We start from the raw sequence: 20,432 nt of genomic DNA on the forward strand, positions 1-20,432 counted from the left end.
GCCAATAAACGCTTTTACACCAATAACTGCAAAAGGGAACTGTGTATACATTTTTTATTTTGTACTCAAATACGTCACTAAATGCTTTCACCACATATAACTGCAGAAGTGAACTGATAATATATTTTGTATTTTTGTACTGAAATACGTCACTATATTTATGTATGTATGTATATATATATATATCTATATATATATATATATATATCACGTTAAATATACACGTGCGTTGATGGAATGACAGAGCTGTATAATGGCTTTTTGGATCCCCAAATAATCTTTCCCTGCACTTGTAAATCGCTTTTCTAGCACTGTCCCTAGCGCCTTCTGACGTCTCTCCCTGCACTAAGATGCTGTGAAATGATTCCTGCCTATCCTTTCCCTGCACTTGTAAATCGCTTTTCTAGCACTGTCCCTAGCGCCTTCTGACGTCTCTCCCTGCACTAAGATGCTGTGAAATGATTCCTCCCTATCCTTTCCCTGAACTTATAAATCATTTTTTTAAATTTTTGAGCACAATGAGGTTTATACTAGCGACTGCACACGTCTCTTCCTGCACTCAGAATGCTGTAAAATGTCTTAATCCAAGATGGCTGAGGTTATTTAAAGGGGTGTGACATCACAGGGCTGGCTGGCTGCTGATTGGCTGCATGCATGGCATTATGGGTCATCCCGCCTTCCCAGAGTTCCTTGCCCCATGTCCTCACACGTGTAGCCACCATTTTAGAAAAAGTTGTGACTCGTTTCAACGAATCACAAGGAAATTCGGATTCGTTGCAAATCAAATTTTTTCTGAAATTCGGATTGAATTCCACTTCGCCAGCTTCGATTTGCTCATCTCTAATCTTCACCACAATGTTACAACTATTACATACTGAACTGCAAGGTCAGCCAGCTTGCCAAACAGATCAGTCACATGATACTCTGAGACACAACCTATTCCTACTTCTCCTGCCCTTACTCTTTCCAATGAAAATATAAAAGTGCAATACCTTCCAGATGCCTATAAGAACCTTCTAGTGTTTAAATAATAGAACGCTCCTTGTTGTTGTTATTTTCCCAGTCAAAAATATTGGTAAAACCATATTAAATTGCAAGGCTACTTTTGGCAAAAATATAAAAAGTTACCTAATTCCTTGAGGTAATCTATTGCAGTTTTTAGAATTTTTTCCATATTGTTTTCTGATGCTGCAAAGAAGAGGAGGTCATTTAATTTTGGGGCTTTTCCTATTCCCCTAAATTTCTAGCATGCCAGAGCTTCTGAGAATATGTTTTTTTAAATTTGGGAGGTTCTGAGGAAAGGCTGAATAGAGGGAAAAATATTGTTGATGCATTGACTCCCTGGGTCCTTGATTGTAGTTACAGGTCGCTCCCCCAGCAGGGGATTACCTGAGGTATGGAATCTAACTCCTGGTCTTCAACAGCATACCCCACAAGGAGTATAAGGGTATATATATATATATATATATATATATATATATATATTTAAAGGGGTCATCTTGAAAGGAAGATATATTTATCCTCGTTTCCTCTCCTATGGAAGAGATTAACCAGCAACAGGTCTGGTGGGATTCCACACCTGGATTTTGCATGTCACTTAGAAGTGTTCTGATCCAGGCCCGAGTTTGGTTATTAGGGAAGGGGAGGAAGGAAGCACTCTCTGACCTGGGGCACAGGGAAGCTGCCTGTGAGATCTGTTGTTGTACTACATGTGAGTAAAGGTTGCTGGAACGTTTGTGTTGAGTTGGCTGGGTTAGCCATCAACTGGTAGATCCGAATCTGCCTGATGTTTAGTTAGTGCCTGACTGGCTTTTTTTTTGTTTTGTTTTATCTTATGCAACAAGTCTGAGAGTACCTACTACCCCAGAAAAGGTGATCCCATGAGGGTGGTATACCACAGTATGTAAATATATACACACACACAGGGGGTGAAATAAGCACCCTAAAGGTATTATAGTGTAAGGAATAAAGGTGTAGTTCATTAAAATTGTAGAAGAAATAATAAATTAACTTTAATACTGAGTCTTCAAATTGTGTATGAGAATACATTGAACCAGTTATATAATGAGTGATAAAGTAGGCTAGATAGATTAGCCAAGGGCAAGAAATTGCTGGAACTGTGGAGAAAACATAAAAGTGATCATTAGGAATTTACCAGATGCATTAGTGAAAGTTGTGAAGTATTAAAAAACTTTCCTCATGAGAGTTGTGGTGGAGGCTGCAGTGAGAGAGCCTCTTGCCAGTAAGAACATGGCAGCAGCATCTGCTACTCAGCACTGCAAATGTGCTGAGAGAGATGACACTGTCCATGACAAGGTATGGAGACGGGCACTGTTAGGAGATGGCTATCTGTCCAACGATCCCGTGCTGGGCGCCATCACAGTATAAAAAGCTGTTTATTCTTTCTATTGAAGTCATTTGCAGCACCCAGAAGAAATAAGAACGCAGCAGCACCTGTTTCCCTTTAGCCATGCAGCCTGATGTATAATATTGGCATTCTTCCCCAGACGGTGATCTTACCAAACGGGTGTCTGCTAGTGTTGATGTTCGAATTCGGGTTGTCCCTATATTCGACCCGAATATGGCTGTTCGTATTCGGATAGACCCGACCGGAAAAACACAGCAAAAATTCGGGATTCGACAGCAAAAATTCATGAAAAAAAAAAAATTAAAAAAAAAAATTTTTATTTTAACTTGTTCATTTTTTATTTTTTACAGGTTATCTGACAATGACATTATGAATCATAATGTCATTGTGGGATTCCTTGGCCGTGGGAGCTTTGCGGTCACAGCTAATTGAAAGCAGGTGCCTTCAATTAGCTGTAACGGTATGTAATAGTGTTATGTATCTTTTTATAATGTATCTTTTTATGTATCCTTTTACAATGTATCTTTTTACAATGTATCTTTTTATGTATCCTTTTATAATGTATCTTTTTACAATGTATCTTTTTTATGTATCCTTTTATAATGTATCTTTTTACATCTGTTTGGAGGCTGTGGAAACTCTACAACAGTGCTGAAAAAAAAGTCTCCCTTTGACTTTAATGGTGTTCGACTGACATTCGACCACCCGAATTTGTTTGCCAATTTCGAGCGAATAGCTGCCGAATCGAATAATGAGCTATTCGACCAACACCAGTATCTGCCCAAAGGATCTAATGTTTTGTGAAAGTCTATAGAGACTCCCTTTGATTTGGATTTAGATTTCTGGTTTGGAAATGGGTTTCATGGAGAAGAACTTGTACTTTTGCTTTATGTTAGCCAAAGAGAAGTTTTATGTTTTATGTTGGCCAAGGATTGTTTACATGGGTTGTTTAGTCCCATTTGAAAGTATGAATTTTCAAAGGTTGGGCCTGAGAAGGGCTTTGGGCCATGGAAGTCAATGACAAATTGTCATGGTATATGTTAAGAATTAGGTAGTGAGAGATCCCTGGGGTATTTTAGTTCAGACAAAGGAAAGATATAGACGGGAGGTGGAGCCTTTAGGGTATGGCAGGGAAAGTGGACAGTTAGGGTGTGGGGGTACACAAAAGGATAAGCTCTTGGCTGGTGGGGTGGGCTAAAACCCCAAGCGTCGATGAGCCAACTAAGGTGGAAGGTAAAAACCCTTAATTGAAGCCTAGTAAGACGATAAACCTATGTGGGGAAGTGACAACTTTTAGCGGGACTCAAGTGATTATATACCTTGGCAGGAGAAGTGGGGGTGGCGTACTGGAGGACAAAGGAACTGATGCATTTGGTCCTCTGGTCAGTGAGAAATTTGCCATGGGCAAAACCTGAAGTGCAACTTCAGGGAGATGTGTAGCAGCAAGGAGCTGTGGTAAATCTGCTCTCTGAAGATGTGTTTTCTTTCTCCGTGGCCAATAACAAGTTGCAAATGGTATCCCCATTTATACGGGATATTGCTTTCTTGCAGTATAAAGAGTAGTAGTTAAAAGCGCAGCGAAGATCTAGTGTATATTTGGATAGATCACGTAACAGTTGTAGTTGTGCTCCTGCATATTCAATGGATTTTACGTCTCGAGCCTTACGCATGATGTCCTCTTTGCTCCAATAAGAGTATCCTGCATGACATGACATCTCTTAGCCTCTAAGGATCCTTGCTATGTGTTCTGTGAACCCTGTCAATTTTCTATGTCCATGTCTAGCACTTTGGCAAATATTGAGTATGCGGGAGTGGCAAGCTCAGAGGTAGGTACTGTTTCTGGTAACCCCCGAATGCATATGTTATTCCTTCTATTGCAAGTTTCAGCAACATCATGGAGTAAAAAAAGTGTATTAATTTGAGCTTTGTGGCACGATAGAATTTCCCCCTGGGATGATAGTTGTGATGAAAGCTTAGTGCAGGTACGTTGTAAGGTAACCGTTGTATTTGTCACTTGTTGCAATGATCTCTGCATTGTTGCGAACTCAGTCTTGCCAGTCTTCCCAATCAGCTAATGCTGTGGTCCAGGTCATGGTGGGTAAAGCACAAAGATGTGCTTTCCAGTCCCATGCATCCTGTCCCATGCCCCTGTATAAGCTGGTGTGCTGGTCCATGGTGAGTGGAATATGAAGGCTAAGCATGTGTCCACAAGGTACTCCTCTGAAACGTGGGCAGCAGGGCTATTACTGACCTTTTAGGCTGATTGTGAGAGTGGCTGGGTTGGTTGAAGTAGTGCCTGATCACCAGTGTCTGGAGTCCATTAATCGAGGCTTTGTGGTCTGCGGATGGTGATCTGTGTTCAAATTGAGGCCCCAGTTTGGTCGCAGACGTCCACCCGCAGAGACAAAGCCATCTTTTTTTTTCTCGAGTCTGCAGTCCCCCAAACCCCCCCGGGTCTCCCTTTTTTGTAAAGTACAGGACTTTGGGCCTGCAAAGCTGAATAAAGGTGCACAAAAGTGCCGTTGCTGCTGGATTTTGCCAGGCAGGTGCAGGAGCTCTTAGAAAGCACTGCTTACTCTGCCATTAGCCGGCCACGTGCCCCATTATCTGTACATTTTGATGAATTATGTATGAGCTATGATTTCTTAAAACACTTTTAAACTCAATTCAAAGGTAATAGAGAAAGCTTTATTAAAAATAATCATTTCATGCAGGTGGTAATGGCATGTCTGGCATTTCCAGTCATTCTGAGGAGAAAAACTTGATGAAATTTTGATTAGGATAAGGATTTTATTTGCCATATCCTGTCACTCCAAGAAAATTATTCTATCTTAATTAATCTTTTTCAAGAAGTACATGAACAGTACTTTGCTTTTTTATATTAGATACCATTCCGAATATTTGTTGGATGTCTATTTACTAGGTAAGGGATTACCTCCATGGCTGTTAAGGATGTTAATTGTATGTCATCATTTTCCTCATTTCCTTTATCAAGCCAGAAAAGGAAAGGCTGCTTTTGATGACCTAAAGAGGGCATGTACAGTCACTCACTTGACATTGAAAATCTATGGCGCCACCCTCCAGTCTAGACGGGGTAACATTTTCAATAAGATAATGAGGATTTTATTTGGAAAAGCATTTTTAGACATGGTCCATTTGGCTACCTGTCCAAGAACCTAATGACTTTAAAATTAGGCTTTTATGTGGTGTATGCATCTAAACCTCTTTTTTGCAACTGTTTAATTAGATGATTCTGTGTAGGGTTGCTAGGTATTGTCCTTCCCTTTTCTCATCTTTCTTTCCTACTTTTTTCAACTTTTTTCCTATGATTCCTGAATAAATCAATATTTTAAATGTTAAGTTATATTTAAATGTTATGTTAAAATGCATATAATCCTAACAATGAGCTTTTTTTATTGGCTTAGTGTTGGTCTACTCCATTTGCTCTATTCTAATAGGCAGACAAAATGTTTAGGTATGAGCACCCTGATGCTATATGTACTATGGTTAGATCTGTGGGAGCTGCCTTGTGCTAAGGTGCTATGGTGCACAAAAAAATCAATTTTCATTTGCATTAGATTTTGCACATACATTTAGCAACTGCTACTAGGGGGTCTATTTATAAAGAAGTAATTCTGACATTCATCAAAACATTCCCTGGTGGAGAATCAATCATTGTCATTGAAACACATGGTCCTGGATGATTCTCTAACATTTTCTAACAAAACATGGCCTGTTGGTTTTATCAACACGTGTGTTTGCTGTAAGTGCCATGCTAGTGAGGCCTGGAGCAGGGAACGAAGTAAAAATCAGTGGAAGGCCTGCATGACTGGAAAGGGATGGGAGCAGGCAGGGGAAGGGTTAAGAGTTAGCATAGAGATTCAGTGGGGGTGAGGGTCTTATCTATGGTATGGGACCCTCGGTAAGGTTGATGTTGGGAGTGTTTAAATTGTTTGGTTGTAGGGCCGCGAGTGCTGCTGGTATTGTACCCCAGCTTGAGGTGCAGCTGGGAGCATTACATATCACGGCGGTGCAGACCCATTATGTGCAAGGGGTTACAATAGTGGGGCCTTCGAGGACCAGTAACCAGGGGGTTTGTTTTAGGAAAAGGATGTTTTTATTAATGTATTGTTTACAGTTATTTGTTATTATTTTGTAAGTTATTATTTGTTGATTATTGTTTATATTGTTATTTATTAAAAGATTTAAATTTTTAAGTTATTTGTTAATAAATGGCCCAAAAGGGCCATTAAACCACGGTCTGCGGGAACTCTATCACAGTTATGTTTTCTGCAAGTGTTATGTGAAGATTCCTTTCAACAAAGAGATTTACAGTTTAATTTTCCATTTTAATGTCATAATGACGTTCTTGAAAAATGCAGTGCTGCTGGAGTGCGGTGTTTCCACTGTGTAGTTTTACGGAGCTTGTTTGTTCATTTGCGCTCAAGAAATCTATGGTACCGTTTTCCAAAGTCTCAAACATTGTGCCAAAGGAATCTTTTAAAAGTTTCCAGTCCTCATGTAATATGTCATCAGAGGTGCAAAAGGTTTGATTTTTTTTGTTTGGTCATGTTGAAGGCCAAGAGTAGGACTGCAATGGTCCACTGATCCCTGATTGCTGAAGAATATCCTTTGTTTGTTCATTGTGGACATCTAAATGTGATGTATGCCTTTTAAAGTCCAGATCATTTTCCAGTTCAGCCTTCACTAGACACTTACTGGACACTTACTATTCATTTCAATATTGTCATGGTGCCTCGTCTGAATATTTAGATTACTTCCAAATACACTTTCCAAGTGTTGATGAGTAGGTGGAAAAGTTGGTTCTCTTTCAGATTCATACGGAACACTAAAAAAGGATGTGGATGTATAGAAAGAAAAAATGATCAGTTGAGTAAAATTTTAACACATATAGCATATTTGAATAATTATGCAAGTAAAATACTGCCGAAATGTCTCCCTGAGAACAAGAAATTCCTCTCAGTAACAAAAAATAAAGTTTATTGATGCACCAGTTAAAATGCATATATGTTATTGATTTTAACTGCAAAAACCTTTGAAATATTGTTCAGTTTGTCTTCTAATTTAGGCAGATAAACAAGGCAGCACAGCCAATTCTGGAACCTCTCTATAAACTGCATTTCAGTCAAGCAGTGTAGCCTAATCTAGAACCTATGCCAGCCTTTTCATGGCTGTATTTTATCCTAGGCCATATAAACCACCTAATCCAGTCCCCTGTCTGTCACTATTGTGTGACATATACACTTTGATTACCGCCTTTTAGGAAGTATTGCTTGGCATTGCCATGAACACTGTCTAGACACTGTGTCCAGGCCTTACACTGTAAGGTCCTGCCAAACTCAGCATCAGTGAAGCGCAGTGCCAACTGCCAATTATGTTATATTGATAGGGCCTGTTAGGTTTTATTGAAAAACTGAAACAAAAAATTGCAAGCAGGCGGGCTCTTTATTGCAGAAGGTGCATGCTATGTCTTTTCTGCAATAATACAAACCTACCCAGCTAATCACAATTTTCTGTTGCACACTTCAAATACCAAAGACTTTCCCTTTGACTTTTGTTTTGAGAGTTTTCATTTTTTTCTTTATATATATATATATATACATTTATAATGTTGATGAGAATTTTAAATTTGGGGTGCTCAAGTGGAGCAATAACTTGTTACTGATCATCTGCTCTTGGAGTAGTCTTTTGTTTGAAGAGCACTACCGCCTAATTTAAATCTAAACTACAACTAAGTGCATGAACAGTGTGCACGTATACCACCTTACATTATATCACTCACATTCACTGTACACCCCCACTAAAAGATACAATCTGCAATCTCCTATTTCTTGTAGTAAAGTTCCAGCCTTTGCTTGCTATCTGCATCTCATTTTGGACTTAATCTTACTATTTAAAATGATCCTGCTGCGTGCCAATTTTAAACTGCTGCATAATATTGGACTATTGGTTCTTTTTTTTTTTCTCTAGTATATTTGTATCACTTCTCCTTTTTCGTTAGGTGGGTAGTAGAAGGCCTGCATGACTGGGGGAGACAGGGAGCAGGCAGTGATAGGGTTAAATAACTTAAAGTTGGGTTTGTCTCAGGGATAGATGAGGGAGGGGTAAAGTGACATAGAGGTGGGGGTGGTAAAAAGTGTTAAAAATGCAAGAAATAGAGAGGGAGGGATCAAACAGTGGAGTGAGAGAAATGTTTTCCCATGCGGACTTCCTTTCATTTTTTGTGGGTTGGTGTGAGGTCCTCGAAGGAAGTCAGTTTGGGTAGTGGTTTCAGTGGGGTGGGTGAGCCACCTGCGGTGTGGAATCTCTGAAATCGTGGTTGGAATAGATGTGTGCTGGAGCTGCGATTAGTGGTGATATTGTTTCCAAACCTGGTGTGGATGTGGCTGGGAGCATGCATATCATGGTGGCGCAGATCCCAAAGGGATTAATGAAAGGGGGAGACCTTCGAGGACCGGTAACCAAAGAATAGTGTTGGGAAGAATATTTAGCTGTGGTTGTGTTATTATTATGTCCTATTTGTTTTGTTATTGGGGAATTGTTATTGTAATGGTATGATTATTTAGGATGTTATTTATGAGGGTAATAAAAGGCCTACGGGGCATTTAACTAAAATTGGTGTTATGTATTTATGTTTACGGTGGGGGAAAGGTTTACTGACTGTGGTATTCTATCTTTCCACAAGTCATGTCTTTATGCTTGCTGGCCAGTCTTCATATTAACTGCAGTGTTATAATTAATGTAGTAATGCTCCAACCTGTGTTCTTCTCATGGGTCAGTATGGCAATAGTCAGGTCTCTGGATGTTTGTGTCTCTGTAAATATGTGAAATGTGTTTCTGCAGACATGTTTTTTTGTGCATCACTCCTGTATGGCCTGTATCTTTACATGTTTCTGGTTGTGCAAATACAGTGCTGCATTTTCTCTGCAGATATGTGTGCCTGTAAGGTACTAACTGTGTACCTGCAGACAGAGTATTGCTTGTTTTAGTACAATTACTACCTCTACGGACACATTTCTGCTTTTTATTAGGGACATTTCATTACCTTAACATTTTACAAGTGTTCATCAAGTATTGTAAGGGGCAGGGGATGAAGATAGCTGACCTGGAGGAAAAAATGTATAAAGCCAGCTATAAGCCAGTGGCTAGATTTAAAAAGGTGCCACACACTAGTAATGTCATTTTTGTACCCTAGTAAACAGGTTAGCTATAGCAATGTAAAGTATTAGAGAGTCCTTTATTCTTTGGAACAAAACCTTTAAACCCTAGTTCTGTCTAATAATGAACAATTGGGTTGATTTCCTCCCGTGTTATGCACTTTCTTCTGTTTGTCACTTTTCAGATCTCTGGTCCTAAAAAACATTTTTTTATTCTTCATCCTTGATTGCTCCCTCACTTGATTCTTCTCAGGAATACAAGCTCGACCAATGGTCTTTGGTCCTAAGGAAAGATCCCGAGTCTCTACATTTAAAATGTTCCCACCACACCACATCCCACCACAAAAAAATCCTTCTCTCTATACATTGAAACCCCTACTTTGATGGATGGGTTGCCCCCTTTAAAAGAAGGGTAATGTCACATTTTCCTTTCCAGACATCCAGTGCCTGTATACCTTTAGACATGCGCCCTACAGTGCTGGTGTTACAGCCAGTCAGAGGATAACATTCCTATCTATAAGTATGCTCTGTGAAAGTCTTCAGTCTTTGCAAATTCTTTTGCTGCTGCATTCCTGCCTCCAGTTACTGTTTTTAGCTTTTTTTCTGACTAAGCTTGCTACTTGTCCCTGGATCTGATGTTGCTTGCCAGCTATGTACTCCACTCTGCTTCTGTCTCTTGATGCAGCACAGGTGTGTTCAAATTTCCACAATCTGGTGCATCTGGTTATCTTTGAAGGTTTCACACCCCCAGAATCTAATGACAAATAGTGAGCACCCCTGTCAGGAGCGTCACTAGCAGAGGCCATGTGCTCTGCATCCCCTGCTAGGTGCTCCAGAAAATTTTCCTAAGCTTTAAAGTGCTACATGCCAAGCCAAGAGCAATCAGCTTATTATGATTATTACTATTATTATTACTATTATTATTATTATTATTATGATTATTATTATTATTACTGGAGGTGTATGACAATGGTAAGTCATGGGGGACTATTTTTTCTCCACAAGTTGATAAGATTTCCCCAAAAGTTAAAATTTATGCATTTCTTTGTTATTTAACATGCCAATCTGTATACTTTTCTCAACCTTATGTAGACTTTTTGTACAGCAAAAAAGACAGCTAGTGGGGTTGAGACAATTTGCATTTTACATTTATTACTTATGAATGTTCTTCTGAATTCTCAGTAAAGATACTGCTGGATTCTGGAAAACATGGCTGTTGAGACCTTCCTATTTATTGAAACAGCAGAACAATGTCACAGAATATTGCATTTCAATTACCATATTGCCCAAATAATGAATGTACAGTGCAGGAGAGTATTCTCTTGAAATATGGCTTCCCCCTCTTTCTCAGAAGGTTGTGGGAAGCAGAGTGACATCACTGGAACCCAAGTAAACATGTTTAAAACCAGCATTTAGGGTATTGAGCTATTTTTCTCGTTAGTTTTAGCAACTTTGCATAGAGTTAGATTAGTTGGTTTAAGGGGGTTAGGGACATAACATCTTAGGTCTTAGTTACTGTGGATTGCAAGGTCCTTTTTGAGCAAATAATAACTGCACACCACCTCATTACACCACAATATTACAATATATTACCAGCTTATTCCTCTTGTGATTAAATTCATCTCCAATTGTTCATGCTGCATGACATCTTCATACTGGAAAAAAAGTCCATAAATATGAATTATTCTTAATAATTGTAAATAATTATTGTTTAAGTGTTAGGAAATGGGGTGCTGCAACTGTGATGAATGTTTGCTGGGAGAGTGAGTTGGGATGTCCCTTTGGGTGGGGAAGCTTGAGATGGCAAGAAGGCACTGAGCTCTCCTATCCCTTAGTTAAATGGCTCTGCTGGTTAACCAGTGCAGAAATAGAGAGGGCACTGTGATGTTCATCCATCTGGCCTGTGGATGTCACTGTTCTAGTTGTTTACTCCGTAACACAATCTATATTGTTGTTGTTGTTGGTTCCTGCCTTGCTGTGCTCTGAAGATTCTACGAACACTGCTCATGTATGTAGTTGGTAAATCTTGTCAATAAACCTTGTTTAAGTTGCCCTTCCTCCTTGATTACCAGACACAACAGGCACTTTCATAGCTTTTGTCACTTTGCTCTCCCACAGCTCCTATCCTCTGGACTTCACATTTGGTAGGTAAGGCAAAATGGACATTGCATGTCCCTTCCTCTAATAGTATTATTCAAAAGTAAGCAAATTGGGCCCTAAGGCTTTACCAGTGGCAGCACAGGATCCATTCAGTTCCGCAGGGATAGACGGAAGTCCAGAGGAACATAGATAAAAAAAGGTAAGTGTTGCTTTATTGCTAGTGAGATTGGGAGCAGAGGAAGATGGTAGGTTATAAAGGTCTGTATAGAATGAACGGAACATATCTGTAATGTCTGTTCTTTTGTATAGGATATCTCCAGAAGGTTTGGAGATAGAGGGTTTATAAATAGTGGCTTGTTTTACTTGTATGGCTCTGGATAGGGTCTTACCACATTTATTGGCATACTCTTAAAAACATCCCTTGCTTTGTGTATTCCGTGCTTTTGTTTTATGCTGACAGAGAGCATTCATTTAATCTCTCAGGGTTAAAAATTTGATTTCAGGGCATTGTTGCTTTTTTTGTTTTATTTTTGTTCTATGTAATTCATATAGTAGGGAGGAGAGTATCTGTTACATTTGCCTGTGGGCTTGATGAATAAAAATACCATAATAAAACATTGGTGTGCTTCCCATATTAACCACCTGGGCGTTTCACTGATGTCTAGATTTCTGTACCAAAAGCGGTACACTGTTTTTCATGAATTTTTTTTTTTTTAATTGTAGAGCTGTAACTTACAGAAATATGTCCGAACAAGGGTCTAGTAGATATCATAAATATTAAAAAGTTTGAAACACACAATCCATGTAAAAAAAAAAATGTACTTTTAATAAAATTAAATAAAAAACACAAAAATCAGCTTAAACAAGAATACATAAATAAATCAAAAATACTGAAAATGCAGTAATTCGGTATACTGTATATAAATATATATTTCTAAAACACCTCCCAACGTCCATACCTATAGACAAAACCACATAAATATATTTTGTATTATTTTGTATTGGATTGGATACACGACTTTGTATTGAATCCAATGCAAAATATTTGAATTTCCCGCTACGACCCCCATGGACGGGCGCATGCACTGACATCATCAGGAATCGCCGAGGGACGCGTACGCGAACGCCGGGTGTGCTAATTCTTTCCGAACTTCTGTACTTTCATGCAAAAAAGTGTTAAATTTTTTGCATGGAAATTTATTTTAGATTGTAGGCTATAATTCACTGAATTACTCAATAATTACTTATAATTTACTGAATTACCGCATAACTCACCGAAATATGTCCAAAATTTTATAAATTTATTAATAAATTTAAAAAAAACAAAATCTTTAAAAAAAAATCTTAAAAAAAAAAAAAAAAGTGTATAATGTAATGTACCTGTACAGTAGCTTATATAATATATATATATAAAACAATTATATATATATTATATAAAGATTTCTTTGTATTGGACTCAATACAGCTTTTTTGTATTGAGTTCAATGCAAAGTGATTTGAATTTGCAAGGTTGGGCTTAATGGCCGGGTGGTTAAAAAGGGTTCAGATTGGTAGTGAAAAATGATTAGAGCTTTGACTCCATTCGCATTTGTATTTCTAGTATATGTAAAAGGAATTTGTTGATTAAGATCTTGGTAGACAGCAGTCTGGTGTAATCAAAATGGAAACAGATGTATGATCAGAGAATGTTGTTAAGCAAATGTGAGAGGAAGACACTAGTGTAATGGAGCTATGCCTAATAAAGAGGAAATTAGGCTTTTCCTCATTTGCACTCTAGTGCCCGGGGATCAGGAGTTCCATAGCTGTGCTCATGCCATGAATGCAGCCATTGGAATCATCCTTTCATTGTGGGATAACCTCTATAAAAATTTGGTTACACAAAACACACATATTTAATAAATTACTTAACTTTAAAGCCTCGTCTTAATTTTTACACATATTTTTAACCCTTTCAGTGAATGATTAAGGGGTTTTATGTACCCCTGTACTCATTCACTGAAAGGGGTAAAAGTAAAACTTTTATAAACACTTATGTAAAATCGTGGTAAAGCGCGTCACAGACGTTTATAGGAGTTTTTTAACGTTTTAAAGAAAAGCTTTAAAACGCTTGTAAAAGTGCATAAAAATGCATATAAACGTGGTAGGAATGTTTACATGGGCTCCTGTAGCCCCAGTCTTAGTCACTAGGTCTATGTATTTGGTTTACAGTATATATACATATTATGCACAATGTTTTACCTCTGTGGTGGTTTGTTTAAAAGAGAAATTAGAGCAAGTATCAAGGTTTTGATGATCATCCTCCTCTTCAGTGTAACTATGTGATTTTGCAGGAAGTGAATGATGGAGGCTGTCCGATATGGCATTAAGTCGAAACAGAAGCTCATCTATCAGGTCTTCAAATTCATCAAAATAAAAATTCTTAAAAATGTAAAAGAAAAAAAAAGTGGGTGTGCTGTGGTTAACATTTGTTTGGCACATCACAAAAACTATCTAAAGTAATGCACAACAATTCACATACTATGTAAAATAAATGTTACATTCACATTATATATGTATCCAAACTATATTAATTACATATAAGGAATGCAATAGGGAAAATGTGTAAAAAGTAAAAAAGGTATGTACACATTACATAAAAGATTTCTTTATGACTCATATGCTGTGAAAATAACTATAATAATAATAATAAGTATATAGTACAGTGCTCAAGGGTTTTGTAGCTGTTTCCTACTGACTATGCAATGTTATATTCTCTTAAGAGGATTCCATATTATTTTATGTTTGCTCTTGAAAAAACTCCCTGCATTTTTTTAAACGGGCACTCTTGGGAAATTTAACTTTATCCTACATCCTCACTTGTTTGCTGACATTTGGTACCTACAGTATCCATCAGGATGTGATTATACGTTTTATTCTCCTGCTCACAAATCCTTTTAGACTTTGGAAAATATATTTACTTTGGAGTTATTTACACTGCATATTCATCTGGTACACATGTAAATCTTTTATGTGTTTGCACATACTGTATGATCTTAAATGCAGTCAACTCTGTACATCTGTACAGATTTAAATACAAGATTGATTTTCAACTACTGTCATCATTCTGTTGCCGTGGGTTGGCTATCCCCTAAAATATGTGATTGGAGGGTATGAGCATTAACTTTCTTTTGTCATTAAAATACTGTATATCATACAGCACATCGAATGTAATAACCGACTACTAAAATAATAATACTAATGCAAAAAAAATTCTAACTTCAGAGAATTTGTTGCTGTCCTAAAACGTAATAGTATATACAGTCACTTACATTTCCAGCTATAGAAATTCTGTCTGTGCTCTTCTGTCTGTGACGATCAACAACCAAAAAGATCAATCCTCTTGTATAAGATATAACTTCTTTAAAGGTCACAAAGTGCTTGTTCCGATGTACTTTTTTAGAATATTTTGCTACTGAAGTAAGGACTCCTTTTAACTATTAAAATAATTCCAATAAAATGATTATCAGAGAGCAGAAGATCAGCATAGACAAAATCATCAGTAATTACAAAATATTTTATTTTTATGTTACTCACAAGATAAATTTATTTACAGCAAAGCGGGGGTGTGAATTAAACGTAATGTAAAGGGCACATTTGACGCAGTACTTCAGATGTCCACATCTACAAGTAAAAACTCTCTCTGCTAACCTCTTTTATAAACTGAGCTTATATCATATGCTTATAATCATATTTTAAAATAAGGCAGCTTTTCCTTTATTATATGACAAAAAGCATTTCCTCACAGAATCATTGGAAGGCTTTCTCCAATACAGTTTTATAGCCTCCATAAGCATGATCCACTCCAATCTGCCTAACTTCTCTGTGTTTATACACCCCTCCTAGCACATCTTCTGCTTCAGTGCAGCAGTATTTGATGTTCCCACTTTTTTGTTTTACACTGTTATATCTCATGCAGCATCTTTTTCTGTTTTACTCCTCAGTGGTACACTGAGCCTGATTTATTAAAGCTTTCAAAGGTTGGAGTGAATACACTTTCATCAGTGAACTTGGGTGATCCAGCAAACGTGGAATGGATTTGGCCCAGGATTTAAAACATTCACTAACAATTAGCAAATTACTTTTAACAAATTTATTACAGGTTTGCTGGAGCACCCAGCTCCACTGATGAAAGTGTATCTTCTCTAGCTTTGGAGAGCTTTAATAAATTAGGCCCAGTGTGTATCTACAGTATGTTTACTTTGTCTGTGGATCAACAAATACAGCACACAGCAAATGAAAACCACATGCACAGCGTCAGGGCAAACATACAAAGGAGTCTATTTATAAAGCAGTGAATCTGATATTTACTGAAACATTCTCTATTGGAGAATTTTTCCATTGAAACACATAGAAAATTCTCCTTCAGGTGACTGGGCATCTGTGAAAGCATGTACCCTAAAAGTGCAGGGTGACAGAATGCCAGAGCAAACTCACAAACATTTAATGTTAGCGCACACAAAGTGTGAGGTTACAGACATACAGCATTAAGGCAAACACATGGAGCTCAGAGTTAGCACACACATAATCATACATCCTTATAGAAAGACTTAATGTCCAGGAAAAAGCACACAACCTAAAGCTACGTACACACGTCAGATTTTTATCGCCCGATAATCGGCATCGGCCAATTATCGGGCGAAAATCTGCCGTGTGTACAGTCCGTGTCGTCCATCGTCCGGACGACCGACCTGCCGGATCCACGGACGATGGACGACAGCCGATCCTAATGAAAGGGAAGGGGAGAGCGCGCAGCAGGGTGCCGCTCCGTCGCTCTCCCCCTCCCCTCTCCATAGAGCATGAATGGTGCTGTATGTACAGCACCGTTCATGCATCGTGCACTCCCTTGTCGTTGGAAAGGATCGTGAAAGATCCTTTCCAACGACAAAAATTGGAAGTGTGTACGCAGCTTTACACTGATGTTGTGATAAGTATTATTAGAATGGAGACTGCACAGTGTGGTTTCTATTTCTGTTCTTATCATAGCACTGATATGCTAAATACATTCCAACTTGAAATGCAATGATGTAATGTGGCAATTTAGGATCCAGCAAACTAAAGTCACTATTACTAGTCTAAAACATGAATCCTTCAGATGGGCCATAGCGACATGGCTAAATAAATATGGTGGTGGTTAGCAGAGGACACATAATGCGTTAACAAGACGCAAGGGGCTACAGGTCAGCTTCCATACTCACAAAGCCATCTTTGATGTTACAAATGTAAATATCCCCATATTACAAATATATGTTTCATTTCAGATGACTATGCTAACATAATATTTGTGCAGAAACAAACATCCTCCACAGATTGTTTTGGCACAGTAATCTTTTACTGTCACAAACCACCACATTTCTGAAGCTTTACTCAAACATTGTTTCCACTAAAGTATGAAAAATATGAGATAAGTTACATAGCTAATGACATCATAAAACATAACAAATAAAATAATTTTAATGTATTTGTTGTGGGATCTAGCACACATTGCCAGTACAAGTTAAAGACCTTTTTTTAAAAAGATAAAAGATAAATGTTTTTTATTTAAAACAGAAGTTACATGCAGAACATCTTTTAGCATGTATCTTATGCAGCAACGTTTTGTGGTATAGGCAGTAGGACAGGTGAGTAATGTTTGGTTATCATTTTTTCCCCAACTTGTGCTTCTTTACTTACCATTCCAGTCCATGAAATTATTAAAAAAGAAAAACATATTCCATAAAGTCCAGCCACCCAGGCTTGTTTACATTTACATTGGACATTAAAAAAATGTATAGGTTTTGATCCATGAAATCTGAGGAACTGTGCAAAAGTGGTTTGAATGCACTGTAACACACTAGTGAAGGGATAGTGATCGGACAAAATGATTATATGTCCTAGAGATGAATAGCAGAGCATGAACACAATTCCTATGATCTGCAACAAAAAAGAATAGAAGTTTATCATTCTAATGCAATACAGTTCTTCATAATAGCTTGATACTGAAGCATGCAAGCATTAGGATCCAGTTTATACATAGATAACAAACATTTTAAATGACAGAAGACAAAGGGGTCTATTTATAAAGCAGTGAATCTGACATTCACTGAAACATTTCCTGTTGGAGAATCAATTATCATTGAAACACATGGACCCAGAAGATTCTCAGTCTTTTGATGAATGTGTGATTTTCTGATTTAAAAATAGACCCCAATATTCTGAAAGAAAAACACATGTAACCCAAATATAGTATTGGCTCGGTAGAAAGCATTTGCAAACATACCCACATAACATTTTTTAAATCTGATTGCTCTTACACCCCTAATAGTCCCTAAAAATAACCCGAATTCTCCCACTATTGACTTCAATGGTGTCCGCCATTCAATCACCTGAAGAATATCTCATTTATTCGATCGAATAGCTGTCGAATCGCATTTTCAGCTTGCGTTTCTCAAAGCCAAAGAAATAATACTGGCTCAAGAAACAAAATACTGCCTTTGGGGGCTTATGGGGTTTGTTTTTCAATTCCTATTTGGTGGCTACACTGGCAAAAATTGTACATTTTTATGTCTTTTCAACTACAGCCCCTTCTGGTGATACTGCCAGTAAAAAAATTTTACCAAAGAGGATGAAGTTCTTCAGCAGTGAAATCTATTTGCATCCCCTGAACCTGATATGACCACAGTTTTGCATTATCATATAAGCTGAAGGAGGGTTATCAGACTGTCATTGCAGTGGCAATCAGCCCACACAAAGCATAAAATCTAGACAGTCTGCCTACAGACTCCGTATAGAAAACTTGCTTCCCTGCTCGATAACGGGGGAGGGGGCGGTTTGCATGACCAGTGAGGCCTGGAGCAGGGAACGAAGTGAAAATCAGTGGAAGGCCTGCATGACTGGGAAGGGATAGGAGCAGGCAGGGGAAGGGTTAAGAGTTAGCATAGAGAAGGGGGGGAGTTCCTGCATTAGTTTACCGAGTGACCACATGCAGGGGGGAGGGAGAAGAGGACTGAAAAGGGGGGTGAGCTGGAAAGGGAGGGTCTTTTTTCAGCGTGGCGGAGAGAAGGAAAGAAGTTTTTTGTGAGCTGAGCACATCACAGGAGCACATGGCAAACATTGATGCTTTGCTGGCACAATTGGGAGCAGCTGCAGAGGATCAGAGGCCTGGCTGGCTGCAGGATCAGGTAGAGACTGCTCTACAGGGGGTTGCTTCAGTCCCCACAGTCAGGGGAGCGGACGCAAGACGGCCTCGGAGATCTAGGCCTCCGGTGTGCCTGAGCCCTGAACCCCCTAGGGCTCGCCGCCGCACTAGGAGCCCCATTAGGGACCTTCCAGGGTCTTCAGCCCAGCGGGTGTCTGCTGCTGAGGCTGGGACAGCCGAGAGGAATACTCTTCTCAGGCCGAGCCCCAGGGTGGGAGGGGAACAGCCCTGTGAGATCAGTAGTGCAAGCCCCGAGGGGGCTTGCTGGGCACGTGGACGGGGGGCGCTCTCCCAGGGGAACGCCCCCTGGCGGATTTCCAGGGTCCAGCAGTAGGGCTCGGGCCGCAATAGGAGGGAGCCGCGGGGCTCCCTGGATCTGGTTGCTGGACAGAAACAGGGCAACTGTTGCCTTCTCCAGGATGGCTGCAGTGGAGGAACAGGAGGCGGGGACGGACGAGCGTGAGGAGGAGGCGGGGCCACTAGGCCGGGAGTCTACAAGAAGAAGATCCAGCTTGTCAGCAGTAAGGGGCGGGACTGGCGAGAGGACGACAAGTGTCGGGTTCCCGGGAAGTGCAGGGAGAAGAGCCAGCCAGCTTCTGGAGGATGCAGCCGGCTGTGTGAGGGCTAGCAATGGAGGCAGCGCGGCCGGGCAGCGCAGAGTGGAGGAAGGGGCCCTGCTGGTGTCGGCCGGGCAGGGGGAAGCAGCGCAGAGAGGAATAGAAGAAACAGCAGGGGTGGCATGCGGCTTCCCGATCCTGGGTCCAGAAGTGCCTGAGCAGGAGGCTGAAGAGGACCTGTCGGAGGGAGAGCTTGCGGCCGGTGAGTGCCTGTTAAGGAAAGGGGGGGATTTAGAAAATTGGGGAGAGGGTGAGGGGCCCAGTAGGCAGGATGGTGAGTGGCGGAAGGAAGAGGAGTCGAAGCGGTACAGGTTGATCCCGCGGACATTTGCTAATTGGTTGCAAGCGTTTGCGATATTCGCCAGTCTGTTGGGAGAAAAGGAACCAGGGGATTGCTCGGCCCCTTTTCTGTTATTTGGATGCCATTGGGGAGGCTCATAGGACTTATGAGGGGGTAGCGTGGCTCAGATATGATGAGCAGTTTAGGCAGAGGAAAGCTTTTCGTTCGTCGATTCGGTGGGACCACAAGGACATTGGATTGTGGATGAAGCTGATGACGCTGGGGAGGAGCGGGGCCGTGCAGCCCTTTATGGGGGGGGGGGGCCGTGGTCCGTCACCTTTCGGGCCCTCGGCCTTCCGTAAGAAAGGGGTGTGTTGCCCATTTAATGAAGGGGGCTGCAAGTTTGGCCAGGCCTGCCGTTTCAAGCATAAATGTGCAAAATGCAGGGGCATGCATGGAGCAGCCCGCTGTTTTTGAGCAGGCGGGGGAAGGGGGTCGGACGCCGCTGGAAAGAGGTATGACGCCGGTGAAGGTAGGTCCAATCCGGCCTTTCCTAAGTAGGTATCTGGACCAGGCGGCTGCTAAGCTCCTGGAAGAAGGGTTCACAGAGGGTTTTCGGATTTCTTGTTTATTGAAGGAGCTCCCCCCAGTGGCAAGGAATTTGAAGTCAGCGAGG

At 40.0% G+C, this 20,432-nt stretch overlaps 1 protein-coding gene across 1 annotated transcript in view; it reads right to left on the minus strand.

The window, feature by feature from the left end:
- Positions 1–6,362: 6,362 nt before the first annotated feature.
- PKD1L1 (polycystin 1 like 1, transient receptor potential channel interacting) overlaps positions 6,363–20,432 on the minus strand; it is a 113,645-nt gene continuing 99,575 nt past the window's right edge. Inside the window, exons 44-48 of the mRNA XM_072413367.1 lie at positions 17,356–17,595; positions 14,955–15,119; positions 13,885–14,064; positions 11,140–11,201; positions 6,363–7,217 (exon numbers count right to left, since the gene is read on the minus strand). Coding sequence (XP_072269468.1) covers positions 7,076–7,217; positions 11,140–11,201; positions 13,885–14,064; positions 14,955–15,119; positions 17,356–17,595 — 789 coding nt within the window. The 3' untranslated portion in view covers positions 6,363–7,075. The remainder of the gene's footprint in view (positions 7,218–11,139; positions 11,202–13,884; positions 14,065–14,954; positions 15,120–17,355; positions 17,596–20,432) is intronic.

Source organism: Pyxicephalus adspersus, chromosome 5, assembly GCF_032062135.1.
Source record: "Pyxicephalus adspersus chromosome 5, UCB_Pads_2.0, whole genome shotgun sequence".
In the NCBI taxonomy this organism is placed as follows: domain Eukaryota; kingdom Metazoa; phylum Chordata; class Amphibia; order Anura; family Pyxicephalidae; genus Pyxicephalus; species Pyxicephalus adspersus.